Source organism: Salmo salar, chromosome 14 (assembly GCF_965601325.2).
Source record: "Salmo salar chromosome 14, fSalSal1, whole genome shotgun sequence".
NCBI lineage: Eukaryota > Metazoa > Chordata > Actinopteri > Salmoniformes > Salmonidae > Salmo > Salmo salar.
In genome coordinates, this window is record NC_138304.1 from 42,176,776 (window position 1) to 42,204,612 (window position 27,837).

Below are 27,837 nucleotides of genomic sequence, written 5' to 3' on the forward strand. Positions count from 1 at the left end.
TCATGATGTGATTTGATGTAAATAAATAGCTTGTCATTTTATGAGAAATCATTCAAAATAGATTTAAAAAAAATGTCATTATTGAATTGGAATTTCTGTTTACTTCCTGAATTGGTTGACTTCAATTCAAATTGACCCCAGCCATGTTTTCTAAAGCCTAGGCCAAATGTAATCTAGCCAGTCCCTCACTCGCATATTCAGGGTCAACACGTCTTCCCTTTTTATTTGCAAACAAGTGAAACAACCTTCTATAGTACCTGGTTTACACAGTAATGCTGCAAAGTATTTTCAAAAACAAACATGTTAGCTAACAGTTTTAAAATTCAAGTTTTGTTTTTTCCTAATAAAGCACCAGAATATCCTATATTTTCAAACACAGCGAGATATTGCTTTTTCTCAGTTTCTTCAAATAAAATATGTAATTATATATATATTATCTTCTCTTTGGAGTATATCACCTACAGATATCAGCCCACATTGATTATTGTTGTGAAGTATCACAAGCAATAGGTACAATAATCTCAGAATTATAAATATTAAATACATTTATGGTCAAATCTGAGTAGTTTAACATAATTTAACATCATTGATGAAAGTAAATTACACTTTTTAACATTCTTATGAAATCAATAGGCAATTTGACACAAATGTTTCATCTTGATAGAATCACAGTTGTGAAATCCACCACACATTCCACAGTAAACTGTTCGTATTAGACATTCAAGACAAACCATTATTTGTTTGTTTCTTTGCTATAAATACAGAACATGTAACAGACACATCCATTTCTATTGGATAAATAGAAGCAGACTGGACACTGAGGTCCAATGTAAAGCTACAAGATGTGTCGGTGTATCTGCATAGTTAAACGTTTATGTCAACAGTCCTGCTCAGAGCATTTGTTGGAGACACACTTGTAGCCAAAGTGCTTGCAGCATCCTTTCATGAAGGCAATAGCAGAACTAAGCAGAGATCTACAGACACAGGCCAACATCTCACAACTCCTATTTGATATGTAATATGAGGCCTTTAGTTTAAAGTGATTAAATGGGATATTCCATTTAATACCCATAGTTTGTTATACTTCAGTTCAGTTAAATTTACACAGCCTATCCAATTGCAAATCCTGATTTTATTAGTGGTCATCGTCCCTTTGGAATCAAACAAGGAAGACCCTCCATTTAGTCTAGTCACTGTCCAATTACAGTAATAACAAGACCCTGCAGGATCCTCCATTTAGTCTAGTCACTGTCCAATTACAGTAATAACAAGACCCTGCAGGAACCTTCATTTAGTCTAGTCACTGTCCAATTACAGTAATAACAAGACCCTGCAGGAACCTTCATTTAGTCTAGTCACTGTCCAATTACAGTAATAACAAGACCCTGCAGGAACCTTCATTTAGTCTAGTCACTGTCCAATTACAGTAATAACAAGACCCTGCAGGAACCTTCATTTAGTCTAGTCACTGTCCAATTACAGTAATAACAAGACCCTGCAGGAACCTTCATTTAGTCTAGTCACTGTCCAATTACAGTAATGACAAGGAAGACCCTGCAGGAACATCCATTTAATGTAGTCACTGTACAATTACAGTAAAAATATGGAGAAAGAATGGGCTAAATCCAAGCCAGAAAAATTCAACTGCCCTCTTTCCATGTACATAACCTTTCAAAAGCTAATTTAATAAAACATCATGTTGATTATATGTGTTTGAAAGTCCCATCAGCAGACTTGTCTTCAAACCATTATGTTTTTAATGGAACCAAATGTTCTTTCTACGCACCCACAAAGAATCTAAGGCTGGCGTTTACACAGGCAGCCCAATTCTGATATTTTTTCCACTTATTGGTCTTTTGACCAATCAGATCAGCTCTGAAAAAGATCTGATGTGAAATGATCTGATGTGATTGATCAAAAGACCAATTAGTGGAAAAAAAGATCAGAATTGGGATGCCTGTGTAAACGCAGCCTAAGTGCTGAACACACACAGTGGTTTCTTTCAGTCCCTTATTGCTATTCAACTATGGGTGCATTATGGGAAAACGCCACAGTACACTTACAGTATTTATCCTTGTGAGGGAGTCACAGGCTGAAGCTCAAATGACACCCTATTCCACATTGAGTGCACTACTTTGAACCCATTTGCTGAGCGCTAAAGTGTGTAGTGCACTCTACAGGGAAAAGGGTGTCTTGAGATTTGCCCCCCAGTCTCAGCCACAGGCCCCCAGCTCTTTTATAAACTGTTAGTTTAGTCCAATCTCAACTACATGTCATAGTTAAACCCAGCGCAGTATTAACATTCTGCCCTCTATAGCACTGTGCACCTACACGCATGGGTTAGATGGGCTTGTAGAGCAGAGATGTGACGTACTTCTTCTTATACCTGTGAGTCGCACTGAGCACCATCACTCCATCCTGAGGGAGAGGACAGAGAGAGAGAGAGTGAGTGATTGTGTGAGACGGACGGACGGACAGAGACAGACAGACAGATACTAATGCTATGTTATGCTATGGATGAGACTATTACTCAATCTATAAGTATTGCAGTAAGAAGTGGGATAGAGGATGCTGCTGCCCTCGTACAGTACCTTTATTGAGAGAGCATACAGATGGTTGAGCATCACATGGTTGGGTTCAGGCAGCAAGGCTGGGTCACACTGTAGGAGAGGGAGAGAGAGAAGATGAATTAGTAATCAAGACGGTTCCAAATTGGAATTTACAACACAGAGATGGGAGAGAGAGAGAGAGAGAGAGAGAGAGAGAGAGAGAGAAGATAAGAGAAGATGAGGGAGAGAGAAAGAGAGATGAGAGAGAGAGAGAGACAGAAGTATAATATTAAGAAATGCTATGGAAGGAAAGTAGTATAAACCTAACAAAAAACAATTAGGCAACAACAAATTCTATCCCGTTTAGACAACTTCCTGGACAAAACTTTCCACTATCATAGTGAAGGTGTAAACTTTGCAGTAGAAAATCTAAACAGTATATTTGACCTCTCAGCTTCCCTATCAAATCTAAAAAATGTAAAACAGAAAACCGAAGAAAATTAACAACAATGACAAATGGTTTGATGAAGAATGCAAAAACCTAAGAAAGAAACTGAGAAACCTATCCAACCAAAAACATGGAGACCCAGAAAACCTGAGCCTACGCCTTCACTATGGTGAATCACTAAAACAATACAGAAATACACTACGGAAAAAGAAGGAACAGCAAGTCAGAAATCAGCTCAATGTAATTGAAGAATCCATAGACTCTAACCACTTCTGGGAAAATTGGAAAACACTAAACAAACAACAACACGAAGAGTTATGTATCCAAAACAGAGATGTATGGATTAACCACTTCTCCAATCTTTTTGGTTCTATAACAAAGAACAAACAACAAAAACATATACATGATGAAATACAAATCTTAGAATCAACTATTAAAGACTACCTGAAACCACTGGATTCTCCAATTACATTGAATGAACTACAGGACAAAATACAATCCCTCCAACCCAAAAAGGCCTGTGGTGTTGATGGTATCCTAAATTATACAGACCACAAATTCCAATTGGCTTTACATAAATTGTTTAACATCATTTTTGGCTCTGGCATCTTCCCCAATATTTGAAACCAACGACTGATCACCCCAATCCACAAAAGCGGAGACTCATTTGACCCCCAATAACTACAGTGGGATACGTGTCAACAGCAACCTTGGGAAAACCCTCTGCATTATCAATAACAGCAGACGTGTACATTTCCTCAGTGAAAACAATGTAACTGAGCAAATGTAAAATTGGCTTTTTACCAAATTACCGTATGACAGACCACGTATTCACCCTGCGCACCCTAACTGGACAAACAAACAAACCAAAACAAAGGCAAAGTCTTCTCATGCTTTGTTGATTTCAAAAAAGTATTTGACTCAGTTTGGCATGAGGGTCTGCTATAGAAATTTACATTTACATTTACATTTAAGTCATTTAGCAGACGCTCTTATCCAGAGCGACTTACAAATTGGATGGAAAGTGGTATTGAGGGAAAAACATACAACATTATAAAATCCATGTACACAAACAACAAGTGTGCGGTTAAAATTGGCAAAAAGACACACATTTCTTTCCACTGTCACGCCCTGATCTGTTTCACCTGTCCTCATTATTGTCTCCACTCCCTCCAGGTGTTGCTTGTTTTCCCCAGTGTATTTATCCCTGTGTTTCCTGTCTCTCTGTGCCAGTTCGTCTTGTATGTCCTAGCCTACCAGTGTTTTTCCCATTTTCCTGCTTTGCCTTTTCTCCTTTTTCTAGTCCTCCCGGTTTTGACCCTTGCCTGTTCTGGACTCTGTACCCGCCTGCCTGACCATTCTGCCTGTCCTGACCTCGAGCCTGCCTGCCACTCTGTACCTCCTGGACTCTGATCTGGTTATGACCTTTTGACTGTCCATGACCATTCTCTTGCCTATTCCCTTTGGATATATTAAACATCTTAAACTCCAACCATCTGGCTCCTGTGTCTGCATTTGGGTCTTGGCTAGTGTCATGACACACAGGGCCGTGGGATGAGACAAGGATGCAGCTTAAGCCTCACCCTCGTCAACAAGTATATCAACAAATTGGCGAGGGCACTTGAATAGTCTGCAGCATCCGGCCTCACCCTGCTAGAATCTGAATGTCTACTGTTTGCTGATGTTCTGGTGCTTCTGTCCACAACCAAGGAGGGCCTACAGCAGCACCTAGATCTTCTGCACAGATACTGTCAGACCTGGGCCCTGACAGTAAATCTCAGTAAGACAAAAATAATGGTGTTCCAAAAAAGGTCCAGTTGCCAGGACCACAACTACAAATTCCATCTAGACATCGTTGCCCTAGAGCACACAAAAAACTATACATACCTCGGCCTAAACATCAGCACCACAGGTAACTTCAACAAAGCTGTGGACGATCTCAGAGACAAGGCAAGAAGGGCCTTCTATGCCATCAAAATGAACATAAAATTCAACTTACCAATTAGGATCTGGCTAAAAATACTTGAATCAGTTATGGAACCCATTGCCCTTTATGGTTATGAGGTCTGGGGTTTGCTCACCAACCAACAATTCACAAAATGGGACAAACATTTAGCAAAAATATTCTTTGTGTACAACGTAAAACACCAAATAATGCATGCAGAGCAGAATTAGGCCAATACCCGCTAATTATAAAAATCCAGAAAAGAGCCGTTAAATTCTACAACCACCTAAAAGGAATCGATTCCGAAACCTTCAATAACAAAGTCATCACCTACAGAGAGATGAACCTGGAGAAGAGTCCCCTAAGCAAGCTGGTCCTGGCGCTATTGAGAAAGGCCGCCGTAGGCAGACCTGGCTCTCAAGAGAAGACAGGCTATGTGCACACTGCTCACAAAATAAGGTGGAAACTGAGCTGCACTTCCTAACCTCCTGCCAAATGTATGACAGTATTAAACAAACCCAATTTTGATAAACTCCCATATCTATTGGATGAAATACCACAGTGTGCCATTACAGCAGCAAGATGTGTGACCTGTTGCCACAAGAAAAGGGCAACCAGTGAAGAACAAACACCATTGTAAATACAACCCATATTTATGTTTATTTATTTTCCCTTTTGTACTTTAACTATTCGCACATATTATGACATTTGAAATGTATTTATTCTTTTGGAATTTTTGTGATTGTAATGTTTACTGTTAATTTGTATTGTTTATTTTACTTTTGTTTATTATCACTTGCTTTGGCAATGTTAACATATGTTTCCCAAGCCAATAAAGGCCTTAAAGTGAAATTGAATGAGAGAGAGCGAGAGTGAAGAGAGAAGAGAGGAGAGAGGAGAGAGAAGAGAGAAGAGAGGAGAGAGGAGAGAGGAGAGAGCGAGAGAGCGAGAGAGCGAGAGAGAGAGAGAGAGAGAGAGAGAGAGAGAGAGAGAGCAAAGAACAGAGTCCCCTCATCTAGCTGGTCCTGGGGCTGAGTTCTACTAACACACTGAAGCCTCAGAAAATCCAATGAATCAGAATAAACCAAATTACAACACTGTCAAAACAAAACTGCATTACTTATTGACAGTGGCGTAAAATACTTAAGTAAAAATACTTTAAACAAGAGAACATCCCTGGTCATCCCCTACTGCCACTGATCTGGCGGACTCTCTAAACATACGTGTTTGGTTTGTAAATGACGTATGAGTGTTGGAGTGTGCCCCTGGCTATCCGTAAATTAAAAATAAATCAAGATTGTGCCGTCTGGTTTGCTTAATATAAGGAATGTGAAATGATTTATACATTTACTTTTGATACTTAAGTATATTTTAGCAATTACATTTACTTTTGATACTTAAGTATATTTAAAACCAAATACTTTTAGACTTTTACTCAAGTAGTATTTTACTGGGTGACTTTCACTTTTACTTGAGTCATTTTCTATTAAGGTATCTTTACTCTTACTCAAGTATGAAAATTGGGTACTTTTTCCACCACTGCTTATTGGGGAGCACAATCGACAGTACACCGTGGCAAACTATTTGACCGTGGTTACTGATCAAAACCTTAGAAAACCCTTGAGAAAGTACAGGCTCAGTGAGCACCGCCTTGTCATTAAGAAGGATAGACACAGGAAAACCTGGCTCCCTGTAGATGAAAGGCTGTGCAACCACTGCACCACAGCAGAACCTGAGACAGAGCTAAATTTCCTGACAAAATGTTAAAAAAATATAAAACAATTAGACAGTGTGATTTCCCCAAATTTGAAACCCTTATTCAAGGTTTCAAAGACCTCTCTGATGAGGATAGGCTACCCGTCCTGTTGGGGGAGGACGCAGAGAGCTGTGGGTTGGCAGCGCATTACATTGCTGCCTGACAGAAGATGAGGGACAGTGTCTGACAGACCTACTAACATGCACATGTCCTCTATGCCATTGTTATTGTTGAATGTATGGTTATTTTGACCCTTGATTATTCTCGTACTGTTGTCCTGTTGACAATATTGATTATTATTATTTTAATTATGTTAATATTGTAAATCTCCAAAGTAATCTTTGGCAATATGTACATTGTTACATCATGCCAATAAAGCAAATGTAAATGAATAATTGAGAGAGAGAGAGAGACTGAAACGGAAAGAAACTCACAGAGATGTTAGTGTCCTTGTTGAGGATGACCTGGAGGAGGTGTGGGGGGAGGATGGGTGGGGCTTTGGAGCGTTCCTCAGGCCTGAACATGTACTGCTCCTGTCCATAGGGACCTGGAGGGGAACTGGACAGGTCTAAGGACACACAATGACACACACACACAGCATGTCATTCATATACTCTCAAATGGTGACTGATTTCTTGGGTTTTCATCAACTTACATAACTTATCCTAAACACCTGATCAGGATTAAATATTACATCCTTCCTTGAAGTAATCACTGATCTGAAAAGGCTTGAATGGTGATAGGATGGAAAACCTGCCTTCTCTTACCCAATCATGTACAGATCAGTGATTACCATGAGGAAGGAAACTTGGCCCAAACTTGCATGACCTTAAGTTGGCACCTCTTGGTCAGTACAAGGCTATGCTTAACCCAAAGGGACAACAGAGGATGAAAACCCTGCCTTCTCTTATCCAATCACATACAGATAAGGCTATGCCAGCTTAATGCAAAGGGACAACAGACGATTAGAGCCTCTACTGACCTGAGGTGTCAGTGGACTCCAGAGAGTCCACCTGCAGAGCATCAAACACCTCAAAGTCTGACTGCTTCACCTCAATCAGGTTGTTGATGGTGCCTAATTGGCTGGTCACCACTGGCTGCAGGAGGGAGTGTTATAGCAGGGTTAATATGGGGTTAATAACAAATAAACAGTGTGGATGGATCACCAAAACACGTCTGAAAATAGCTGCACTGTTGTATTTGAAATATATTATTAAACCTTTATATGTTCAGATTAGGCTTAAAATAAAATAAAAATGTCATCATAAATGGAAATAAATCACTGACTTTATTGCGCTATCCCTGTCACGTTTAAAATGGATGTACTGTGTGTATATGTTTTTTTTTTTAACAGGCAAAACTTAGTATATCAATCAAGTTGTCTAGTTTAGGCCAGAGCCATATGTAGGGTTTACCTCTGAGGGGTCATGGACCCATTGTCCGTCCACAAAGAACTTGTACTGGTGCTCTCCCTCTGGCAAGTCCAGGATCGCAACAAAGTCATTGTGGCTTGGCGAAGAAATACTGTGTTAATACACTGTTAATGCACTATTAACTGTGTCAAAATGTTGTCACTAATAACATAGTTAAACAGCAATACAGTATGCAGGCCAGGGCCTCTCCCCTCCCCTCCCCTACCTCTTATTGAGGTGGATCTTGTTGCCCCAGTTGTTAAAGGAGCCAGCGATGTAGACCTCCTTCCCTCCTCCGGCCCAGCGAATGACCGTGGGTCTGGACTGAGGCCCGGTCTTCACCAGGTCATCCAGGTCGGGCTCCTCCTTGTCCGACACCTTACGGGAGAAAAGAAACTCAGTTTAAATCACAATGTGGGAATGACAGGGGCTCTACTCTTTTTGTGATTCCTCGCATATTATCTCCTTGCCTCCTTGGAAGAAAAAGTCCAAGGTCCCTCACATTGGACCTTCTTCTCCAGTGGGTTTTGAGGAGGCGAGGAGAGAGGAATCGATAAAGATGAATTGAGAAAGAGCCAGAGTTTATCTCACTTGGCTAATATGGCTTCTACCTCTCTTCCCATCTTCTTAATCTGACCCGGAAATGTACCCCCCCCCTGTATCTGTTGTTGATGCAACTGTTTAGTGTGATGGTCTTTACACCCCTGCCCCCAAATATCCTATGTTCCAGAGCAGAGGTACCTTGGAGGACCCCAGACCGTGTGTGTTGAAGATGTTAGGGTCATCAGTGCTGTCCACCATCTTGCTGGGCTCGTGGTCTTTGTCTCTGCTGTCAGAGCGATGGGCCTTGGCGCCATGGCGGTCTCCGGACATCCGGTCGCCTGTGTTACCCATGATCCTTTACTAAGTTTCCTGCCAGGACAAGCTGAAAGAAAACACACAGTCATCATCACCATCTTACAAACAACAAGACATAACTTGCCACCCAAACCAACCTCTGAACATTACTTGCATATTTCAGATTAGTTAGATAAGGTCAACAACAAAAGTTAACAGAAATACAAAAGAAAACACAGGATGCTCGATGCAGAGAGACCAAGGGGGACTGGATATATGTTTAGCCTTGTCATCTGCATAACTAGCTAATGTTAGCTAGCTAGCTAGCTAGCTAGCTATACAGAATTTCCAGCAAATCTATGATCAATGTGTACAGTTGCTGACATTGGCAACATAGCTGAATATTGACTGTACTTAGCTAGCTAAAGTTAGTCATGTTGAGCTAGCTATCTATACAGCTGACTTGTTACCAGAAATGGAAGTGCTCTGCTCGGCCCACCACAAGCTGGCTAGCCCACTCCTGACAATCAACAAGTCTGTCATGGATGTGCTGCTCCACGAGCACGAAGAAACAAACTTCAACGACCAAGCAATCTGGCATGACTATAGTCTAGATCAGAATACAGAATTGAACAAGGCAAAGGCTACAGTTAGTTCGCTTAGCAGTTAGCTAGCATGCTTACGTTAGCTAGCATAAATCGCTCCCCCTGACCGCCGCAGGGAATATTTTTAGCTGCCTCAATACCTATCGTGGGCTATACTTAGGGTGTGATTGTGAAATGCCAACAAGTGACAATGCTAACATCGTGACATGCCATGTTGATCAATCGGTTCTGTATGGGACAGTTACTCACCAAATGACACGATTTGAAGTTTGTTTATTAACACTGAGTCCTCCTCTTCAACTTTGACAACATCAACATTCTTCTTCACGATGCTTATCCGCCAACTACGGATCCCCACCAGGACAAACTATGCAGTCATTGGGAAAAATAGATAAACCTGTTTCATGAACAGAAATAGTGAAACGCCTAACCCAAGATCAGATAGAACTGGAATTAGAACTGGAATTAGCATATATCGTTAACCAGCAACACACATATGAAGTGCTTTACGGCCACTTGATATTTTATCAATATAAACGTTTCATTTTCATTTGTGTCATTTATAGAAAAAAATAGACTAATAAACATCACCCACAGTCAGTAAAATGGTTGTATTTCGGACTTTTTACGTCAACTACTGAGAAAACGCTAGTTACTGAGTGGATGTGCAGGAAACATGGCCATGTCGAGTGAGTCGCAGCAATTGGTCCATCTCCAGTATGATCATCCTTTGTGTGCTTCAGGAGTGTCATGAAAAATAGGTCCCGTGTGGCTCAGTTGGTAGAGCATGGTGTTTGTGTGTATGTATGCATTCACTACTGTAAGTCGATCTGGATAAGAGCGTCTGCTAAATGACTAAAATGTAAAATGTAAAAATGAAAGAGACATGAATCATTCATTATTTCATTTAACTAAATATTCCCAATTAGGAACTTACTATAAAGTGACTTAATCAACAGTATTGTGATGTATTTTAGAGAATACTGTACAGTAGACCAGCAGAAGCTTAGCACTGATGGAAAACTTGTGTGGTTATATCATAGAATTATATATGCCATTTAGCAGACACTTTTATCCAAAGCAACATACAGTCATGCCTGCATACATTTAACATATGGGTGGTCCAGGGAATCAAACCCACTACCCTGGGGTAACAAGCACCATGCTCTACCAACTGAGCTTATTTCTTCTAACAATACCTATTTCACATACATTTGAGGTTTCATACCACCAGACACAGAAAATCACAAGGCTGTTAAAAGCAGTACACAAAAACAACAATCAAAGCTTACGAACCAGCAGTCCAGTCAGAGCCTTGCTGATATTGTGAATGCCTGATTTTTACTCTTGGACTTTTTGCTCTTTATGACATCATCTGCTGACACATCAGTTTTGAACTCACTGCTCCCCTTAACAACCCCATAGATGGTTGGTGATGCTGACGCTGATGAAGATGTCACCACTGGCCTCTCCGGCTGTCATCATATGTCTCGACCAGTCTCGCCTCATGGCCTCATCTGATTTTGTACAGGCCAGGAAGGACTCATCCTCATTGGCAGACTGGAAGGATGGTACAGTCAAGGGGGGAAAGTAGCACGTCACAGTTCTGCAGCCCTGAATGCTTTCAGCCAATCAGCATTCAGGGTTTGAACCACCCACGTTTATAATATGTTTTATATCAGAACCCTACATGAGCTACAGAACTGTGATGTGCTACTTTTCTCCCTTGATTGCACCAAGTTGTGGTAGTATATCAGACCGTATACCACGGTTTGACCCAAAACAATTATTTTTACTGTTCTAATTACATTGATAACCAGTTTATAACATCAATAAGGCACCTGGGGGTTTTGTGGTATATGGCCAATATAAAACGGCTAAGGGTTGTATCCAGTACTTCGTGTTGCGTCGTGCCTAAGAACAGCCCTTAGCCGTGGTATATTGCCCATATACCACAAACCTCTGAGGTGACTTATTGCTATTATAAACTGGTTACTAACATAATTAGAATAGTAAAAAGTATTGTTTTGTCATATAAAGCTTATTGGACATATACCACACTCCTCAGGCCTTATTGCTTAATTATATCCTCAGAGGCTCAGGGTATTAACACAAATATCTACACTGCCAAACTAGCTACCACCCTCTAGTGGAAGGTTTTACGTGGACACCCACCTGGACACCCACCCGGGTCCTGGAGAGCCATAGAGTGTGCAGCGTTTCATTCCAGCCCAACCATGACCTGATTCAGCTAATCAAGGTCTTGATGATTAGTAGAATCTTTTGTTGCTGGGTTGGAACAAGGATCAGGGTTGGAGACCACTACCATCATCTCTTTGAGATCCTCTGCGACGGGGTGGAACTTCTCAGTAAATGTGTCCTCCATGGCTCTAGCTTGCTCATGGCGCTCCCTGACGCTGGAGACCATCTCCTTCCAGCCTGTGGCCTCCTCATCATCACTGGTCCCAGGGGACTCCATCTGCAGCTCCCCTGGAGCTATAGGAACGACTGGGGTCATCACTGGCCTGCTTCTTGGGGAGTGGGAATAGGACTGAGGGGCAGAGGAAATTCAAGACAAGGCATTGGGTTACAATTCCAGTTATAAGTTAGACATTTATTTTGATTATTTTGTCAAAATTGTGTTTTGGGTTGATGTTATATGGAAGTTGGATTAGCCTAACACTGTATATTAGGTGAGAAGCATACGTTTAAATAAAACAAAATGCACAAGGCATTGCTAAATGTGTTAAGAAATCGTAGATGGCATCATTGGCATGTGAAAGACAGTCGTTAATACCTTCTTCTCTGAAAATACTTTTTTTCTTGAAAGAACATGATTAACATCCACTTAGCATTTGTTGTAGTAGTAGTCCTCCTCAGCTCCATAGCCTAGAAATAAAAGTTCTGGGAGCACTGTTTCTGTTGTTTTATTTTAAACAGATTCATCGCGTTCGATCGATTAAGTCAAAATAAGTTTGAATCATCTAGAAATGATAAATTTCATTTTCATCATTTGCGGACACAGCATTCACAAACTTGCACTGCGTTTGTTGTAAGCCCTGTAGATGGCGCCATGCACACAGCATTGAGATAGAGGATTAGCCTTTACAATGGGGGCACTCCAATCCTTTCCATTGTTAACATTGATTCTTATGACAACTGTCTGTAAACACTTGTATTGACCCATAACACATGCATTGCTTTTCTTTCAGTCTAAGCTTTGTGAGCTCAGTGAGAACATTCATACATCGCTCACAATGTCAATGGATTCAGGTATAACAGTATTACATACTCAAACAGAATTAAGACATTGAGGCAACATAATAACAATTGGCCTAACTCTAAATGTTAACTGCGTGCATGGCATGCACGTGTGTATGTGTTTGTGTGTGTGTGTGTGTGTGAGACACGGGTGGGATTATTCTGAATTCCAGTATTAACAGATTGCATTTCTGTTTTTAAGACTTTCCATGAGCTCCATTCATGATTGAGAGGCAATATTTGCATGCAAGTTTGTAACTATAACTATTTTGCTAGGGATACAGCTTAACAGTCAAGAACAACAATGGAAATACATATGGGAAAAACACATGGAAAACAGCATTGAGGCTGTCGCAAATTACACTGAAAGTGTAAAAACATCAATAAAAACCAACCAAATAAAATATACAATTATGATATTTAACTGAGGGTAAGGCACACTTAAATAATAATATAATCTCTTACGTGCGTATGGAGTACTTCATATTACAGAAGAACAGAAAATATTTTAGACAAAGCTCTCAACAGTGTTCACCTGAATACCTTCTCCTTTCCCCCTATACAGTGTAAGACCCATAATGCCGTTCTTCTCAGTTATATTGCACCATCTTGTGTGTTGGATATGTCTCATATCTCTGTGCGTTAAAGGGATGAACGTCATTTTGGAGTTTACTGATATGGCCCAGTTGGAACTAGCCTTAGCTTCTCCTTGCGAGACTCGCAGAATGAACGTGATCTCAATGTTTGGCTACACGAGAACATAGAAGTCTATGTGCAACACAAATCTGGTTGACTGTCTAAAAGATCTAACGATCTAACAACCTATTTCACCATCCCTGCATCATTCGGAGATGGATCATTCCTCATTTACAGATCCCCAGGCCGGTCTTCATGTATTCGTAGACCACATAGCTGATGCTCACAGCAGGAATGACTTTCATGAAGTTGGGCAGGATACCCCGGTAGAGTCCAAAGAACCCCTCGTTAGCCAGGATCCCCTTCACTAGCCCACTCATGGTGGACTTGTCTGATGCATCCAGAGTTGCTGTGAAACAGATAGTGAAAGAAAGGACACAGGAGTCAAATAATAGGTTGGTCTGTTCACACTCACTACCTCAGGTCTACACTTAGTTTCTCTCTCATGGCAATCAGGTGATCTCTCTGTTTTACCATAGAGTAAAAACATGTATTACATGATTAAGTAGCAGAAGGTTTTATTCATCAAATAATTATTTCAGTGCTGCTGGAGAGCTTTGACAGTAAATAGGTGATTTTTGTATGTCTCATGTTTTTTGTCTCCAATCAATAAAGTAGTAACAGATGCCTTTTGATTGTCATGTATTACCTTGTGCCTGCATGCGTGTGCGGAGCAGGGCGAGGGGGTAGCTGGCCAACTGGCCACACGTGCTGGATATGGTGCCACAGCCTAACAGCACCAGGATGCCAGGGTTGGCCGTGTCTTTGGCGTAGCTGGTCAACCAGGCATTCTTCAGGCTCTAGGGTACATAAACACAGGGCGGGGTAATCGACAAGGATCATTTAGGGATGTGGCTGCCACCACAGGAAATCTGTGTTCAGACAGTCGTCACATTAATGTTGTCAGCCTTCCCTCATTTAGATAAATGCAATTCACTGGATTCACTGGATTGAATTCTTGAGTCCTGAAAAACTTCCAAGATTATGGAATTATCTGTTTCAGTAATACATGTCAGTGAACTGTAAATCATTGTGTTACTGTAATGTGGAATAGCATTGACTCAGTGATATGAATCGTCAACCTGCAGACCTCGTAAACAGCTAGGTCGATGCCAGCATAGGGAATGATGCCTATCATGTTGGGAGTGTAGCCTTTATAAAAGGCTTTGATGCCCTCTTTCTGCAGAATCTTCTTGGCACAGTCAAACATTCCATTATACTGGCCAGTTTTCCCCAGAGTCAGTCTGGTCTTCATGACCTAAGAAGAGGAAACAGAGAGAGATAGAGAGAGGGAGAAAGAGAAAGAGAGAGAGAAAGAGCGAGAAAGAAAGAGAAAGAAAGAGAAAGAGAGAGAGAGAGAGAGAGGGTAGATAAAACATAAGTGTCTAATTTTATTTAGACTACAAATGGGTGAGTAACCATGTAAATGCACTGCTTTACGAGAAGCCAAAATGAATGGTGTTCCATCTAATGCCAGTATCTAGCGGGACAGAAGTTTGAGCCTTTTTAGGTAGCTTATTTGTCATGAATACATAGTAACAACACAAAGAATTGGACTCTTGTTTCAACTTTTACGTTCAAGATACAGTGAACTTCAAAAGTATTGGGACAGTGACCATTTTTGTTATTGTTTTGACTCTGTACTCCAGCACTTTGGATTTGAAATGATACAATGACTGAGGTTATACATGACAATCAAAATGTATCTGCTACTACTTTATTGATGGAAGACGAAAAACATGGGATATACAAAATTCACCTATTTACTGTCAAAGCTCTCCAGCAGCACTGAAATAAATATTTGACTAATAAAACCTTCTACTACTTAATAACATAAATTCACTTTTTTTTAAACTCTGTCAGCTTTAATTTTAGGGTATTTTTATCATAGTCACCTCATTTTAGGGGACCAAAAGTATTGGGACAAATTCACTTATATGTGTATTAAAGTAGTCATAAGTGTAGTATTTGATCCCATATTCCTAGCACGCAATGATTACATCAAGCTTGGGACTCTACAAACTTGTTGGATGCATTTGCTGTTTGTTTTGGTTGTGTTTCAGATTATTTTGTGCCCAATAGAAATGAATGGTAAATAATGTATTGTGTCATTTTGGAGTCACTTTTATTGTAAATAAGAATATAATATGTTTCTAAACACTTCTACATTAATGTGGATGCTACCATGATTACGGATAATCCTGAATGAATCATGAATAATGACACAACCAAAACAAATGTGTAGAGCCACAAGCTTGATCTAGTCATTGCATGCTATGAATACGGGACCAAATACTTACATTTTTACTACTTTAATACACATACAAGTGAATTAGTTCCAATACTTTAGGTCCCCTAAAAAGTGCTGTACGGTTCTAAACGGTTCCCCAGATATGGATGAAAATACCCTCAAATTAAAGCTGACAGTCTGCCCTTTAACCTCAATCATTATATCATTTCAAATCCAAAGTGCTGGAGTACAGAGCCAAAATGACAACAAAAAAATGTGTCACGGTCCCAATAGTTTGAAAGTGACACTGGGAGGTGACAGTGGGTGGTCTCACCTCCATGGGGTAGATGGACGACTGGGCCGTGGCTCCTGCCAGAGAGCCAGCCATGAACCTCTGGTAGGTCTGGACCTTCCCTCCCTCTGGTGTCAGCAGCATCTTATACTGACAGGAGAGAGATACGTCATGAAGACAACACAGAGATACTATTACAACATTTACCCTTTCTTCCACCTTCCCTCTCTTTCTCTGTCCGTCTTCCCTCTCTTTCTCTGTCCGTCTTCCCTCTCTCGCTCTGTCCATCCTCCCTCTCTTTCTTTGGCTGTCTTCCCTCTCTTTCTCTGTCCGCCTTCCCTCTCTCGCTCTGTCCGCCTTCCCTCTCTCGCTCTGTCCGCCTTCCCTCTCTCGCTCTGTCCGCCTTCCCTCTCTCGCTCTGTCCGCCTTCCCTCTCTCGCTCTGTCCGCCTTCCCTCTCTCGCTCTGTCCGCCTTCCCTCTCTCGCTCTGTCCGCCTTCCCTCTCTCGCTCTGTCCGCCTTCCCTCTCCCGCTCTGTCCGCCTTCCCTCTCTCGCTCTGTCCGTCTTCCCTCTCCCGCTCTGTCCGTCTTCCCTCCCCGTCTCTGTCCGCCTTCCCTCTCTCGCTCTGTCCGTCTTCCCTCTCTCGCTCTGTCCGTCTTCCCTCTCCCGCTCTGTCCGTCTTCCCTCCCCGTCTCTGTCCGCCTTCCCTCTCTCGCTCTGTCCGCCTTCCCTCTCTCGCTCTGTCCGTCTTCCCTCTCTCGCTCTGTCCGCCTTCCCTCTCCCGCTCTGTCCGCCTTCCCTCTCTCGCTCTGTCCGTCTTCCCTCTCTCGCTCTGTCCGTCTTCCCTCTCCCGCTCTGTCCGTCTTCCCTCCCCGTCTCTGTCCGCCTTCCCTCTCTCGCTCTGTCCGTCTTCCCTCTCTCGCTCTGTCCGCCTTCCCTCTCCCGCTCTGTCCGCCTTCCCTCTCTCGCTCTGTCCGTCTTCCCTCTCTCGCTCTGTCCGTCTTCCCTCTCCCGCTCTGTCCGTCTTCCCTCCCCGTCTCTGTCCGTCTTCCCTCTCTCGCTCTGTCCGTCTTCCCTCTCCCGCTCTGTCCGTCTTCCCTCCCCGTCTCTGTCCGTCTTCCCTCTCTCGCTCTGTCCGCCTTCCCTCTCCCGCTCTGTCCGCCTTCCCTCTCTCGCTCTGTCCGTCTTCCCTCTCTCGCTCTGTCCGCCTTCCCTCTCCCGCTCTGTCCGCCTTCCCTCTCTCGCTCTGTCCGTCTTCCCTCTCTCGCTCTGTCCGTCTTCCCTCTCCCGCTCTGTCCGTCTTCCCTCCCCGTCTCTGTCCGCCTTCCCTCTCTCGCTCTGTCCGCCTTCCCTCTCCCGCTCTGTCCGTCTTCCCTCCCCGTCTCTGTCCGTCTTCCCTCTCTCGCTCTGTCCGCCTTCCCTCTCTCGCTCTGTCCGCCTTCCCTCTCTCGCTCTGTCCGCCTTCCCTCTCTCGCTCTGTCCGCCTTCCCTCTCTGTCTCTGTCCGCCTTCCCTCTCCCGCTCTGTCCGTCTTCCCTCCCCGTCTCTGTCCGTCTTCCCTCCCCGTCTCTGTCCGTCTTCCCTCCCCGTCTCTGTCCGTCTTCCCTCCCCGTCTCTGTCCGCCTTCCCTCCCCGTCTCTGTCCGCCTTCCCTCTCTCGCTCTGTCCGCCTTCCCTCTCTCGCTCTGTCCGCCTTCCCTCTCTCGCTCTGTCCGTCCTCCCTCTCTGTCTCTGTCCGTCTTCCCTCCCCGTCTCTGTCCGCCTTCCCTCTCTCGCTCTGTCCGTCCTCCCTCTCTGTCTCTGTCCGTCTTCCCTCCCCGTCTCTGTCTGTCCGCCTTCCCTCTCCGTCTGTCTCTGTCCATCTTCCCTGTCCGTCTTCCCTCCCCGTCTCTGTCCGTCTTCCCTCTCTCGCTCTGGCTGCCTTCCCTCTCTTTCTCTGTCTGTCTCTGTCCGTATGTCTTCCCTCTCTCTCTCTCGCTCTGTCCGTCTGTCTTCCCTCTCTCTCTCTCGCTCTGTCCGTCTGTCTTCCCTCTCTCTCTCTCTCGCTCTGTCCGTCTGTCTTCCCTCTCTCGCTCTGTCCGTCTGTCTTCCCTCTCTCTCTCTCTCGCTCTGTCCGTCTGTCTTCCGTCTCTCTCTCTCTCTCGCTCTGTCCATCTGTCTTCCCTCTCTCTCTCTCCCTCTCTCTCTCTCGCTCTGTCCGTCTGTCTTCCCTCTCTCTCTCTCTTTCGCTCTGTCCATCTGTCTTCCCTCTCTCTCTCTCTCTCGCTCTGTCCGTCTGTCTTCCCTCTCTCTCTCTCTCTCACTCTGTCCGTCTGTCTTCCCTCTCTCTCTCTCTCGCTCTGTCCGTCTGTCTGTCTTCCCCCTCTCTCTCTCTCGCTCTGTCCGTCTGTCTTCCCCCTCTCTCTCTCTCGCTCTGTCCGTCTGTCTTCCCCCTCTCTCTCTCTCGCTCTGTCCGTCTGTCTTCCCCCTCTCTCTCTCGCTCTGTCCGTCTGTCTTCCCCCTCTCTCTCTCGCTCTGTCCGTCTGTCTTCCCTCTCTCTCTCTCTCTCGCTCTGTCCGTCTGTCTTCCTTCTCTCTCTCGCTCTCTGTCTCTCTGTCTTCCCTCTCTCTCTCGCTCTGTCCATCTGTCTTCCCTCTCTCTCGCTCTGTCCGTCTGTCTTCCCTCTCTCTCTCTCTGTCCGTCTGTCTTCCCTCTCTCCCTCTCTCGCTCTGTCCGTCTGTCTTCCCTCTCTCCCTCTCTCGCTCTGTCCGTCTGTCTTCCCTCTCTCCCTCTGTCCGTATGTCTTCTCTCTCTCCCTCTCTCGCTCTGTCCGTCTGTCTTCCCTCTCTCTCTCTCTCGCTCTGTCCGTCTGTCTTCCCTCTCTCTCGCTCTGTCCGTCTGTCTTCCCTCTCTCTCTCGCTCTGTCCGTCTGTCTTCCCTCTGTCCGTCTGTCTTCCCTCTGTCCGTCTGTCTTCCCTCTGTCCGTCTGTCTTCCCTCTGTCCGTCTGTCTTCCCTCTCGCTGTCTGTCTTCCTCTCTCATTCATGTTTCCTTTCCTTTTTATCATTTGATTTAATTTCTTCCTGCTTTCCATATGTCACTATGTCTTTCTCTCTAGGTCTACCTCTTTTTGTCTACCTCTATTAAAGTGAAGATATGAAACAGTGTCCAACCTGTTCGTAGGCCATGAATTTGATAGCGGTCTCAGGGGCGATCTTTAACACGTTGATCCCGTTCCCTCGCCATAGTGAGGCCACGCCCCCTTCCTTAATCATCTGTTTGAATCCTCCCAACAGGGTGATCCGGTTGGACTTGGAGGAGTGGACCTGAAACACAACCACATGCGTTGTAGATTACACAATACTGATGGATAGGTAGCATTCCTGTAGTGCTTTTCACTATGTCTCCAACACTTCACTTTGTAAGGGGTTGTAGGCCTCAAAAACTTTACAAGAGAAAAACTCAAACAAAACGTGTAAGGTTTGTGATAAGGGATATAGTTAGAAGTTAAATCATATAAAGCGGTCTACTTTCGGCCTCCATAGAGTGGTCAGACTGTGACAACCTTTCCGGTGCTCTACCTGCATGAAGACCTTCACCCTGTCCAGGGGGGCGGTGCCTGTACGAGAAACCGCCCCGGCCATCGCCCCGGCAGCCAGCTGTTTCCACCAGCCTCCCGAGGTCTTCTCCTCCTCAGTGAACTCATCAGGGATGGCAATGCTCTCTCCTATGTCCAGCACCTGGTGAATAAAATATATTAGCTTGAACAGGTGCCAAACAGCTGGGACAGGAATTCTGTATAATCAATAAATGTATTCTTGTAATAATTCTTATAGTAAACTGTTCAGTCAGTCTTCCATGTTGTTCCAACTTCCCATTCTTCATCAGATTGCCCATAAGATAACCTTCGAGCTATAGTAAGTAACAGATGTGGTCAATACAGTGCCAAGGCCTAACCAGATTGCTACCTCCCCAACCAGCAGGCCTCTTCTCATACAGTGCTGAAACTGTCTACCAACACCTGCTACAGATGTAGTATCTTCATTTGACCAGTTTTGTCAAAGGAGTAAAATAATCCTGCAGCAGGACAATTAGAATATTCTAAAAAAATAAGTGATAATTTCTAACAGGAAATTAGTTTTGATAGGCTACAGTACAGTCGTGGCCAAAAGTTTTCAGAATGACACAAATATTAATTTTCACAAAGTCTGCTGCCTCAGTGTCTTTAGATATTTTTGTCAGGTGTTACTATGGAATACTGAAGTATAATTACAAGCATTTCATAAGTGTCAAAGGCTTTTATTGACAATTACATGAAGTTGATGCAAAGAGTCAATGTTTGCAGTGTTGACCCTGATTTTTCAAGACCTCTGCAATCCGCCCTGGCATGCTGTCAATTAACTTCTGGGCCACATCCTGACTGATGGCAGCCCATTCTTGCATAATCAATGCTTGGAGTTTGTCAGAATTTGTGGGTTTTTGTTTGTCCACCCGCCTCTTGAGGATTGAAAACAAGTTCCCAATGGGATTAAGGTCTCGGGAGTTTCCTGACCATGGACCCAAAATATCAATGTTTTGTTCCCCGAGCCACTTAGTTATCATTTTTGCCTTATGGCAAGGTGCTCCATCATGCTGGAAAAGGCATTGTTCGTCACCAAACTGTTCCTGGATGGTTGGGAGAAGTTGCTGTCGGAGGATGTGTTGGTACCATTCTTTATTCATGGTTGTGTTCTTAGGCAAAATTGTGAGTGAGCCCACTCACTTGGCTGTGAAGCAACCCCACACATGAATGGTCTCAGGATGCTTTACTGTTGGCATGACACAGGACTGATGGTAGCTCTCACCTTGTCTTCTCCGGACATGCTTTACCCCAGTCCTCAGCAGTCCAATCCCTGTACCTTTTGCAGAATATCAGTCTGTCCCTGATGTTTTTCCTGGAGAGAAGTGGCTTCTTTGCTGCCCTTCTTGACACCAGGCCATCCTCCAAAAGTCTTCGCCTCACTGTGCGTGCAGATGCACTCACACCTGCCTGCTGCCATTCCTGAGAAAGCTCTGTACTGGTGGTGCCCCGATCACGCAGCTGAATCAACTTTAGGAGACGGTCCTGGCGCTTGCTGGACTTTCTTGGGCGCCCTGAAGCCTTCTTCACAACAATTGAACCGCTCTCCTTGAAGTTCTTGATGATCTGATAAATGGTTGATTTAGGTGCGATCTTACTGGCAGCAATATCCTTGCCTGTGAAGTCCTTTTTGTGCAAAACAATGATGACGGCACGTGTTTCCTTGCAGGTAACCATGGTTGACAGAGGAAGAACAATGATTCCAAGCACCACCCTCCTTTTGAAGCTTCCAGTCTGTTATTCAAACTCAATCAGCATGACAGAGTGATCTCCAGCCTTGTCCTCGTCAACACACACCTGTGATAATGAGTGAATCACTGACATGATGTTAGCTGGTCCTTTTGTGGCAGGGTTGAAATGCAATGGAAATGTTTTTGGGGGATTCAGTTCATTTGCATGGCAAAGAGGGACTTTGCAATTAATTGCAATTCATCTGATCACTCTTCATAACATTCTGGAGTATATACAAATTGCCATCATACAAACTGAGGCAGCAGACTTTGTGAAAATTAATATTTGTGTCATTCTCAAAACTTTTGGCCACGACTGTAGGCTTTAGTTTAGGTCCATTTTGGATATACTTGAATGTCATAGTGGAGAACAATATATATATTGTGTTATTAAACTATATATAACAGAGGTTGTTGATGTGTATGGCTGCATTTGAGAGACATTTGTGTACCTTTAAATGTCGCAGTAGTAGGACATTTATTATGTTTGTTGCATTAGCATTTGAGCGAGAGAGAGAGAGAGAGAGAGAGAACTGTAGGTGTTCAGTGAATTTATGGAAATCACTAAGCTCATTTGAATTCTCAGTAACAACAGAGTGATCAAATGAAGATACTACATCTGTATCCCACCACAAACAGTGACACAAGCAGTAACAGTAACACCCTTTTAGCAGGTAGTCTCAACAGTACGTTATGGAAGCCGCTCACTATTTGCTAGAAATAAACTTTGCAAGATACCCCCACTGGAGATAAGCAGAAACGGTCCATTTTTCTGATTAAAGTCAAAAGTCAAAGTGGAAACAGCATTGTACTCCACACAGTTTGACAGTTAAACGGCTATTACAGAGAATATTCTAGAAGGCCTACATTCACTGTACTGCTTGATCTGGAAGCTGCTTTAGGTAATCTGTCTTATTATTTGAGCACTGTGGTGAGGCTTTTGGTCAATGCATTTACATTACAAGGCCCAAAGACAGACAAAAACATTATCACAATCTGAATTATTGATGGCCCTTAATTCATTTGAAAAATTGGACATGAGTTTTTATCCCATATTGTTGCTTACACCCATCAAGTTCCTTCATTCCTTCAAGAGATGGATGTGTGAGTGCGTGTGTGTGCATGTGTGTGTGCTGTGTTTGTGTGTGGCGTGTATATGCACTAGGACTGGGTGACCCACTAACCGTGGAGTGTTTCCAGTAGCGTACGATCTCGTTCAGGTTATGGGCAGGGTTGAACAGAAAGTGATCCCTCCACTCGTTCCAGTCCACCATCATGGTACCATCGATGTCCATGCTGCACAGGCAGGATATGAGGTTAAAGAGCAGGATAGTAACAGTAGTAGCCTGGTTGCCATTCTGCATCCGCTTTAGCCAACTTTACTACTTTTGTTGCAGCCCAGCACTAACACTGATTCAACAAATCAACGGTTTTCTGATTAGTTGATTAGTTGAATCTAAATTCTTAGAGTAGGGCTGCACGATATGGGCAAATATTTTAATTGCAATTTGATGTGTGATAACAATCTAAACACTTAGGTAAACTGTTGGAATAATATACAGTACCAGTCAAACGTTTGGACTCATTCAAGGGTTTTTCTTTATTTTTACTATTTTCTACATTGTAAAATAATAGTGAAGACATCAAAACTATGAAAGAACAAATATGGAATCATGTAGTAACCAAAAAAGTGTAGTAACCAAAAAAACTAATCCAAATATATTTTAGATTCTTCAAAGTGGGCCACCCTTTGCCTTGATGACAGCTTTGCACACTCTTAGGACTCTCTCAACCAGGTTCATGAGGAATGCTTTTCCAACAGTCCTGAAGGTGTTCCCACATATGCTGAGCACTTGTTGGCTTATTTTCCTTCACTCTGCGGTCCAACTCATCCCAAACCATCTCAATTGGGTGGAGGTCGGGTGATTGTGGAGGCCAAGTCATCTGATGCAGCATCAATTTCTAAGTCGCTCTGGATAAGAGCGTCTGCTAAATGACGTAAATGTAAATGTCCTGTTGAAAAACAACTGATAGTCCTACTAAGCGCAAACCATGGGATGGCGTATCGCTGCAGAGTTCTGTGGTAGCCATACTGGTTAAGAGTGCCTTGAATTGTAAATATATCACTGACAGTATCACCAGCAAAGCACCCCCACACCATCACCTCCTCCTCCATGCTTCACGGTGGGAACCACACATGCGGAGAACATCCGTTCACCTACTCTGCGTCTCACAAAGACATGGCGGTTGGAACCAAAAATCTCAAATTTGGACTTATCAGACCAAAGGACAGATTTCCACCAGTCTAATGTCCATTGCTCGTGTTTCTTGGCCCAAGAAAGTCTCTTCTTATTGGTGTCCTTTAGTAGTTGTTTCTTTGCAGCAATTCGACCATGAAGGCCTGATTCACACAGTCTCCTCTGAACAGTTGATGTTGAGATGTGTCTGTTACTTGAACTCTGTGAAGCATTTATTTGGGCTGAAATCTGAGGTGCAGTTAACTCCAATTAACTTATCCTCTGCAGCAGAGGTAACTCTGGGTCTTCCTTTCCTGTGGCGGTCCTCAAGAGAGATGGTTTTTGCAACTGCACTTGAAGAAACTTTCAAAGCTCTTGAAATTTTCCAGATTGACTGCCCTTCATGTCTTAAAGTAATGATGGACTGTCATTTCTCTTTGCTTATTTTAGCTGTTCTTGCCATAATATGGACTTGGTCTTTTACCAAATAGAGCTGTCTTCTGTATACCCCCCTACCTTGTCAGAACACAACTGATTGGCTCAAACACATTAAGAAGGAAAGAAATTCCACAAATTAACAAGGCACACCTGTTAATTGAAATGCATACCAGGTGACTAACTTAAGAAGCTGGTTGAGAGAATGCCAAGAGTGTGCAAAGCTGTCAACAAGGCAAAGGGTGGCTACTTTGAAGAATCTCAAATATAAACTATATTTTGATTTGTTTAATACTTTTTTGTTACTACATGATTCCATGTGTTATTTCATAGTTTTGACATATTCACTATTATTCTACAATGTAGAAAATAGTAAAAATAAAGAAATCCCTGGAATAAGTAGGTGTGTCCAAACTTTTGACTGGTACTGTAAATAGAATGACTTCTATTAAGAAGCAAAGTGGAAAGCAGCATCATTGTGGTTTGGACCAATCGGTTGACTGCATTTGACCCAACAGATGCATAGTAAATCTAACAGCATGGAGGAACTGCACTGCTTAAGTGACATGGAGCGGGGCTGGTTGTGTGTGGGAAACAGCTGCAAGAGGAGAAAAACATGGAGTAAACTATAAAAGCGGACATTACCCACGGCTGAGATGCGTTTCCAAATATTGCGATATGGATCTCTTGCAATATGGATATTGCACATGTCAATATTGCGATTTCAATGTAAATTCGATTTATTGTCAGCCCTGGGTTAGAGTACAAAATGCAAGCAATGAGTGATTTATGAGGACAAACCTTTGAAGGATGGTCTGGGCCTCTTCCTGGGTGATGTCCATGCCCAGCTCTTCAAGGGACTGCTTAATCTCAGAGGCATCGATGCACCCTGGAGGAAATGACGGAGACATTTCAATGTTTTTTTTAACTACATTCTGTAGCTAAATGCTGATAGGTATGATGCCTGTTCTCTCATGCCTTGTTGCTATATAACAGTGATATTATTACATTGTTATGAGAATTGTGTCATTATGACAGGTCCCATCATGTACTGTTCTTCTTCTAAACTATTCAAATAAACGTTTCATTTAAAAATGATAATACCGTCGTTGTTTTTGTCCAAGCTCTTGAACGTAAGGTGCAGTTTCTTCTCATGCTCTTTCAGATATTTGTTGAACTCGTTGAAGTCAAGCCCTCCATCTTTGTTTTTGTCACCGGACGATACAATTTTCTGTGCAGACACAAATGAGAGGGTTATTTTATTTGCCTCACTGTAGTACGTTTAACCCTTCATTGCCTATGAAGCAAGCTACTCTGCAAGGTTACCCATCACACAAGACTCAGGAAACCCTGACAAAGACAGGAACAGTATAACATTCCTATACTGTGTATTGTTATAGAGTTGATGTAACTGTGGAGCTGCAAGAGCATGTTGTGCACATGACTGAATACTGAATGGTAATGAATATTTCAAACTGTCTGGAGATGGCTAAGTCAATGGGATGGGGATGTTCCACTGTAGCTGGTAACAGATACCAAAAGATCTGTTTTCATTCCCTGGTACTGTGGAGGAAGTAGCCTTTTCTCTCCTTCGACCAATGTTGCACTAGTTCTCAGCGTTGACTAATTCTCTGAGAACTAGTGCAACATTGATCGATGACAGAAAAGTCTAGTGATGAAAGTGATTAACTATTCTGTGGATGTCATATTGACGATGAAACCGACCTGTGAGTCCCGCAAGTTAAACTAGCCCCAGGCCTGTATCCACAAAGCATAGAGTAGGAATGCTGAGCTAGGATCAGGGCCCCATCTGTCCATACAGTCGTATTCATTATGATCTAAAAGGCTAAACTAATTCTACACTCTTAGAAAAAAGGGTTCCAAAGGGGTTCTTTGGCTGTCCCTATATAGGAGAACCCTTTTCGGTTCCAGGTAAACCCCTTTTTGGTTCTAGGTAGAACCCTATGTGGAAAAGGTTCTACATGGAACCCAAAACGGTTCTACTTGATACCAAAAGGGTTCTACCTGGAACAAACAAGGGTTCTTCAAAGGGTTCTCCTATGGAGACAGCCGAAGAACCCTTTTAGGTTCTAGAGAGCACCTTTTATCTAAGAGTGTAGATCAGCACTTCTACTCTGAGAATGTGTGGATACAGGCCCATGCCTGCTCTGATAACCCCAGGCACTGTAACACTACTGCTCTATCTCTCCTGGATATGACACGTGACAGGGGAGGAACTGCTTGGAAGACTAAAGTTTAGATAGTTTATATAAAGTTCTAAGTACTGTTCTATTTACAGGACACATGTATATACTACAGGAAAATGCCCTACATATGAGTGAATGGATGAATAGTCTAAGGGAATGAGAATGTCATATGTTAATTTAATTGCTACCCATATGTACCACTAGCTTGGTCCCAGATCTGTTTGTGCTTTTGCCTACACCGTTGTCATTGTAAAGCCAATGTTTTGCATGACAATTCCATAAGGAGTTGGTAAAAGAGCAGAAAACGAACTGGCACCCAGGCTAATGTCCCACTCCCAAATGAATCATTGAGCTAAGTGTAATAATAATTGAATAGGTTGCTTGGAAATAGAACAGAATGGCTCTTCATTGCATGTGCATTTACCTGCGCTGCACCTTTGCGGAAAGATATGCCCATTGTGGTTAGGCCTGCTCTCAATTCGGCAACATCCACCTTCCCATCCTTGTTGGTGTCCAGTTTATTGAACAGGTCCTGGTATGACCTTTGACTGTCGGGATCCCAGCATCGGGAGTCCGTTAGTATAAGTCCTCTTATAACCTGATACATTGTTGCGGTTGGCAAAGAGGCAATAGATAGACAAGGCCCTATGTTTTTCAGAAAGTTGAATGCATAGCAATATTGAAAACCACAGCTTGGTAAAATATAGTCATTGGTATGCGGTCTGTAGTCTTAATCAATCGGTCGTTGTAATTATCTCCGTTCGCGACAAAGAAAATACCGATTCACGAAATGTGTGACGACGATCTGACAGAGCTCCATTCCTCCCTGTAAATACTGCTGCATATCCAGCAAATAACCTGAAATCCTCCCATCGAGGCTGCAGTCAAATTGAGGGCGTGGTATAATAAGGAATGATGCAAACAAAGCGAAAGGAGTTGCCTATACTGATCTATGCTAGGAGAGCCCCTGGCTGTGCACAGTTAAAAAAAAAAGCTTTACCTTTATTTAACTAGGCAAGTCAGTTAACAACAAATTCTTATTTACAATGAAGGTCTACTCTGGCCAAACCGGAACGACGCTGGGCCAACTGTGCGCCGCTGTAGTGTGATAATAACCTTATCTGTCAATGTTATTATTAACATGTTTTATAACTGAGATGGCCTATTTAATAGTCATATATTAAATACAATGTCTTGCGTTGTATAGAATTTGATTTATTAGGGACGTTGTCTTATTCTGTTAAGAGCGCAGAGACATTTCCTGTTGAAAACAGTGTCTTCAGAAACTATTCACACCCCTTGACTTTTTCCACATTGTGTTGTGTTACAGCCTGAATTTAAAATGTATTAAATTGAGATGTTGTTTGTCACTGGCCTACACACAATACCACATAATGTCAAAGTGGAATTATGTTTTTAGAAATGTATACAAATGAATAAAAAATGAAATGCTGAAATGTCTTGGGTCAATAAATATTCAAATCCCTTTGTTATGGCAAGCCTAAATAAATTCAGGACTAAAAATGTGCTTAACAATTCGCATAATATGTTGAATGGACTCACTCTGTGCAATAATAGTGTTTAACATGATTTTTTGAATGA

At 42.8% G+C, this 27,837-nt stretch overlaps 2 protein-coding genes across 2 annotated transcripts; both read right to left on the reverse strand.

Annotated features, from left to right (window-relative positions):
* Nucleotides 1-196: 196 nt before the first annotated feature.
* On the reverse strand, nt 197-10,898 carry LOC106569689 (5'-AMP-activated protein kinase subunit beta-2). Its single transcript, XM_014141252.3, has 9 exons — nt 10,849-10,898; nt 9,802-9,919; nt 8,852-9,035; nt 8,337-8,488; nt 8,114-8,207; nt 7,681-7,795; nt 7,133-7,266; nt 2,592-2,660; nt 197-2,418 (listed from the first exon to the last, which is right to left on the reverse strand). Exons 3-9 carry the CDS (start codon nt 9,002-9,004, stop codon nt 2,341-2,343), a joined length of 795 nt encoding a protein of 264 aa, XP_013996727.1. The 5' UTR covers nt 9,005-9,035; nt 9,802-9,919; nt 10,849-10,898; the 3' UTR covers nt 197-2,340.
* Nucleotides 10,899-12,463: 1,565 nt separating this feature from the next.
* LOC106569690 (mitochondrial adenyl nucleotide antiporter SLC25A24) lies at nt 12,464-27,151 on the reverse strand. Its single transcript, XM_014141253.2, has 10 exons — nt 26,660-27,151; nt 25,133-25,259; nt 24,830-24,917; nt 22,541-22,652; nt 19,589-19,747; nt 19,181-19,333; nt 16,074-16,181; nt 14,600-14,767; nt 14,159-14,309; nt 12,464-13,858 (listed from the first exon to the last, which is right to left on the reverse strand). Exons 1-10 carry the CDS (start codon nt 26,840-26,842, stop codon nt 13,677-13,679), a joined length of 1,431 nt encoding a protein of 476 aa, XP_013996728.1. The 5' UTR covers nt 26,843-27,151; the 3' UTR covers nt 12,464-13,676.
* Between the last annotated feature and the right edge of the window lie 686 nt (nt 27,152-27,837).

Bases quoted from the DNA above. Each gene is read 5' to 3' on its own strand.
- LOC106569690 (XM_014141253.2), bottom strand. From the start codon at position 26,842: ATGTATCAGGTTATAAGAGGACTTATACTAACGGACTCCCGATGCTGG. The intron at 16,182-19,180 runs GTTGGACACTGT...CTCTCCTGTCAG, and splicing joins AATTCATGGCCTACGAACAG to TATAAGATGCTGCTGACACC. The intron at 14,768-16,073 runs GTGAGACCACCC...TCCTCTTCTTAG, and splicing joins CGTCCATCTACCCCATGGAG to GTCATGAAGACCAGACTGAC.
- LOC106569689 (XM_014141252.3), bottom strand. From the start codon at position 9,004: ATGGGTAACACAGGCGACCGGATGTCCGGAGACCGCCATGGCGCCAAG. The intron at 8,208-8,336 runs GTAGGGGAGGGG...TTCTTCGCCAAG, and splicing joins AAGATCCACCTCAATAAGAG to CCACAATGACTTTGTTGCGA. The intron at 2,419-2,591 runs GTACTGTACGAG...CCTCTCCCTCAG, and splicing joins TGTATGCTCTCTCAATAAAG to GATGGAGTGATGGTGCTCAG.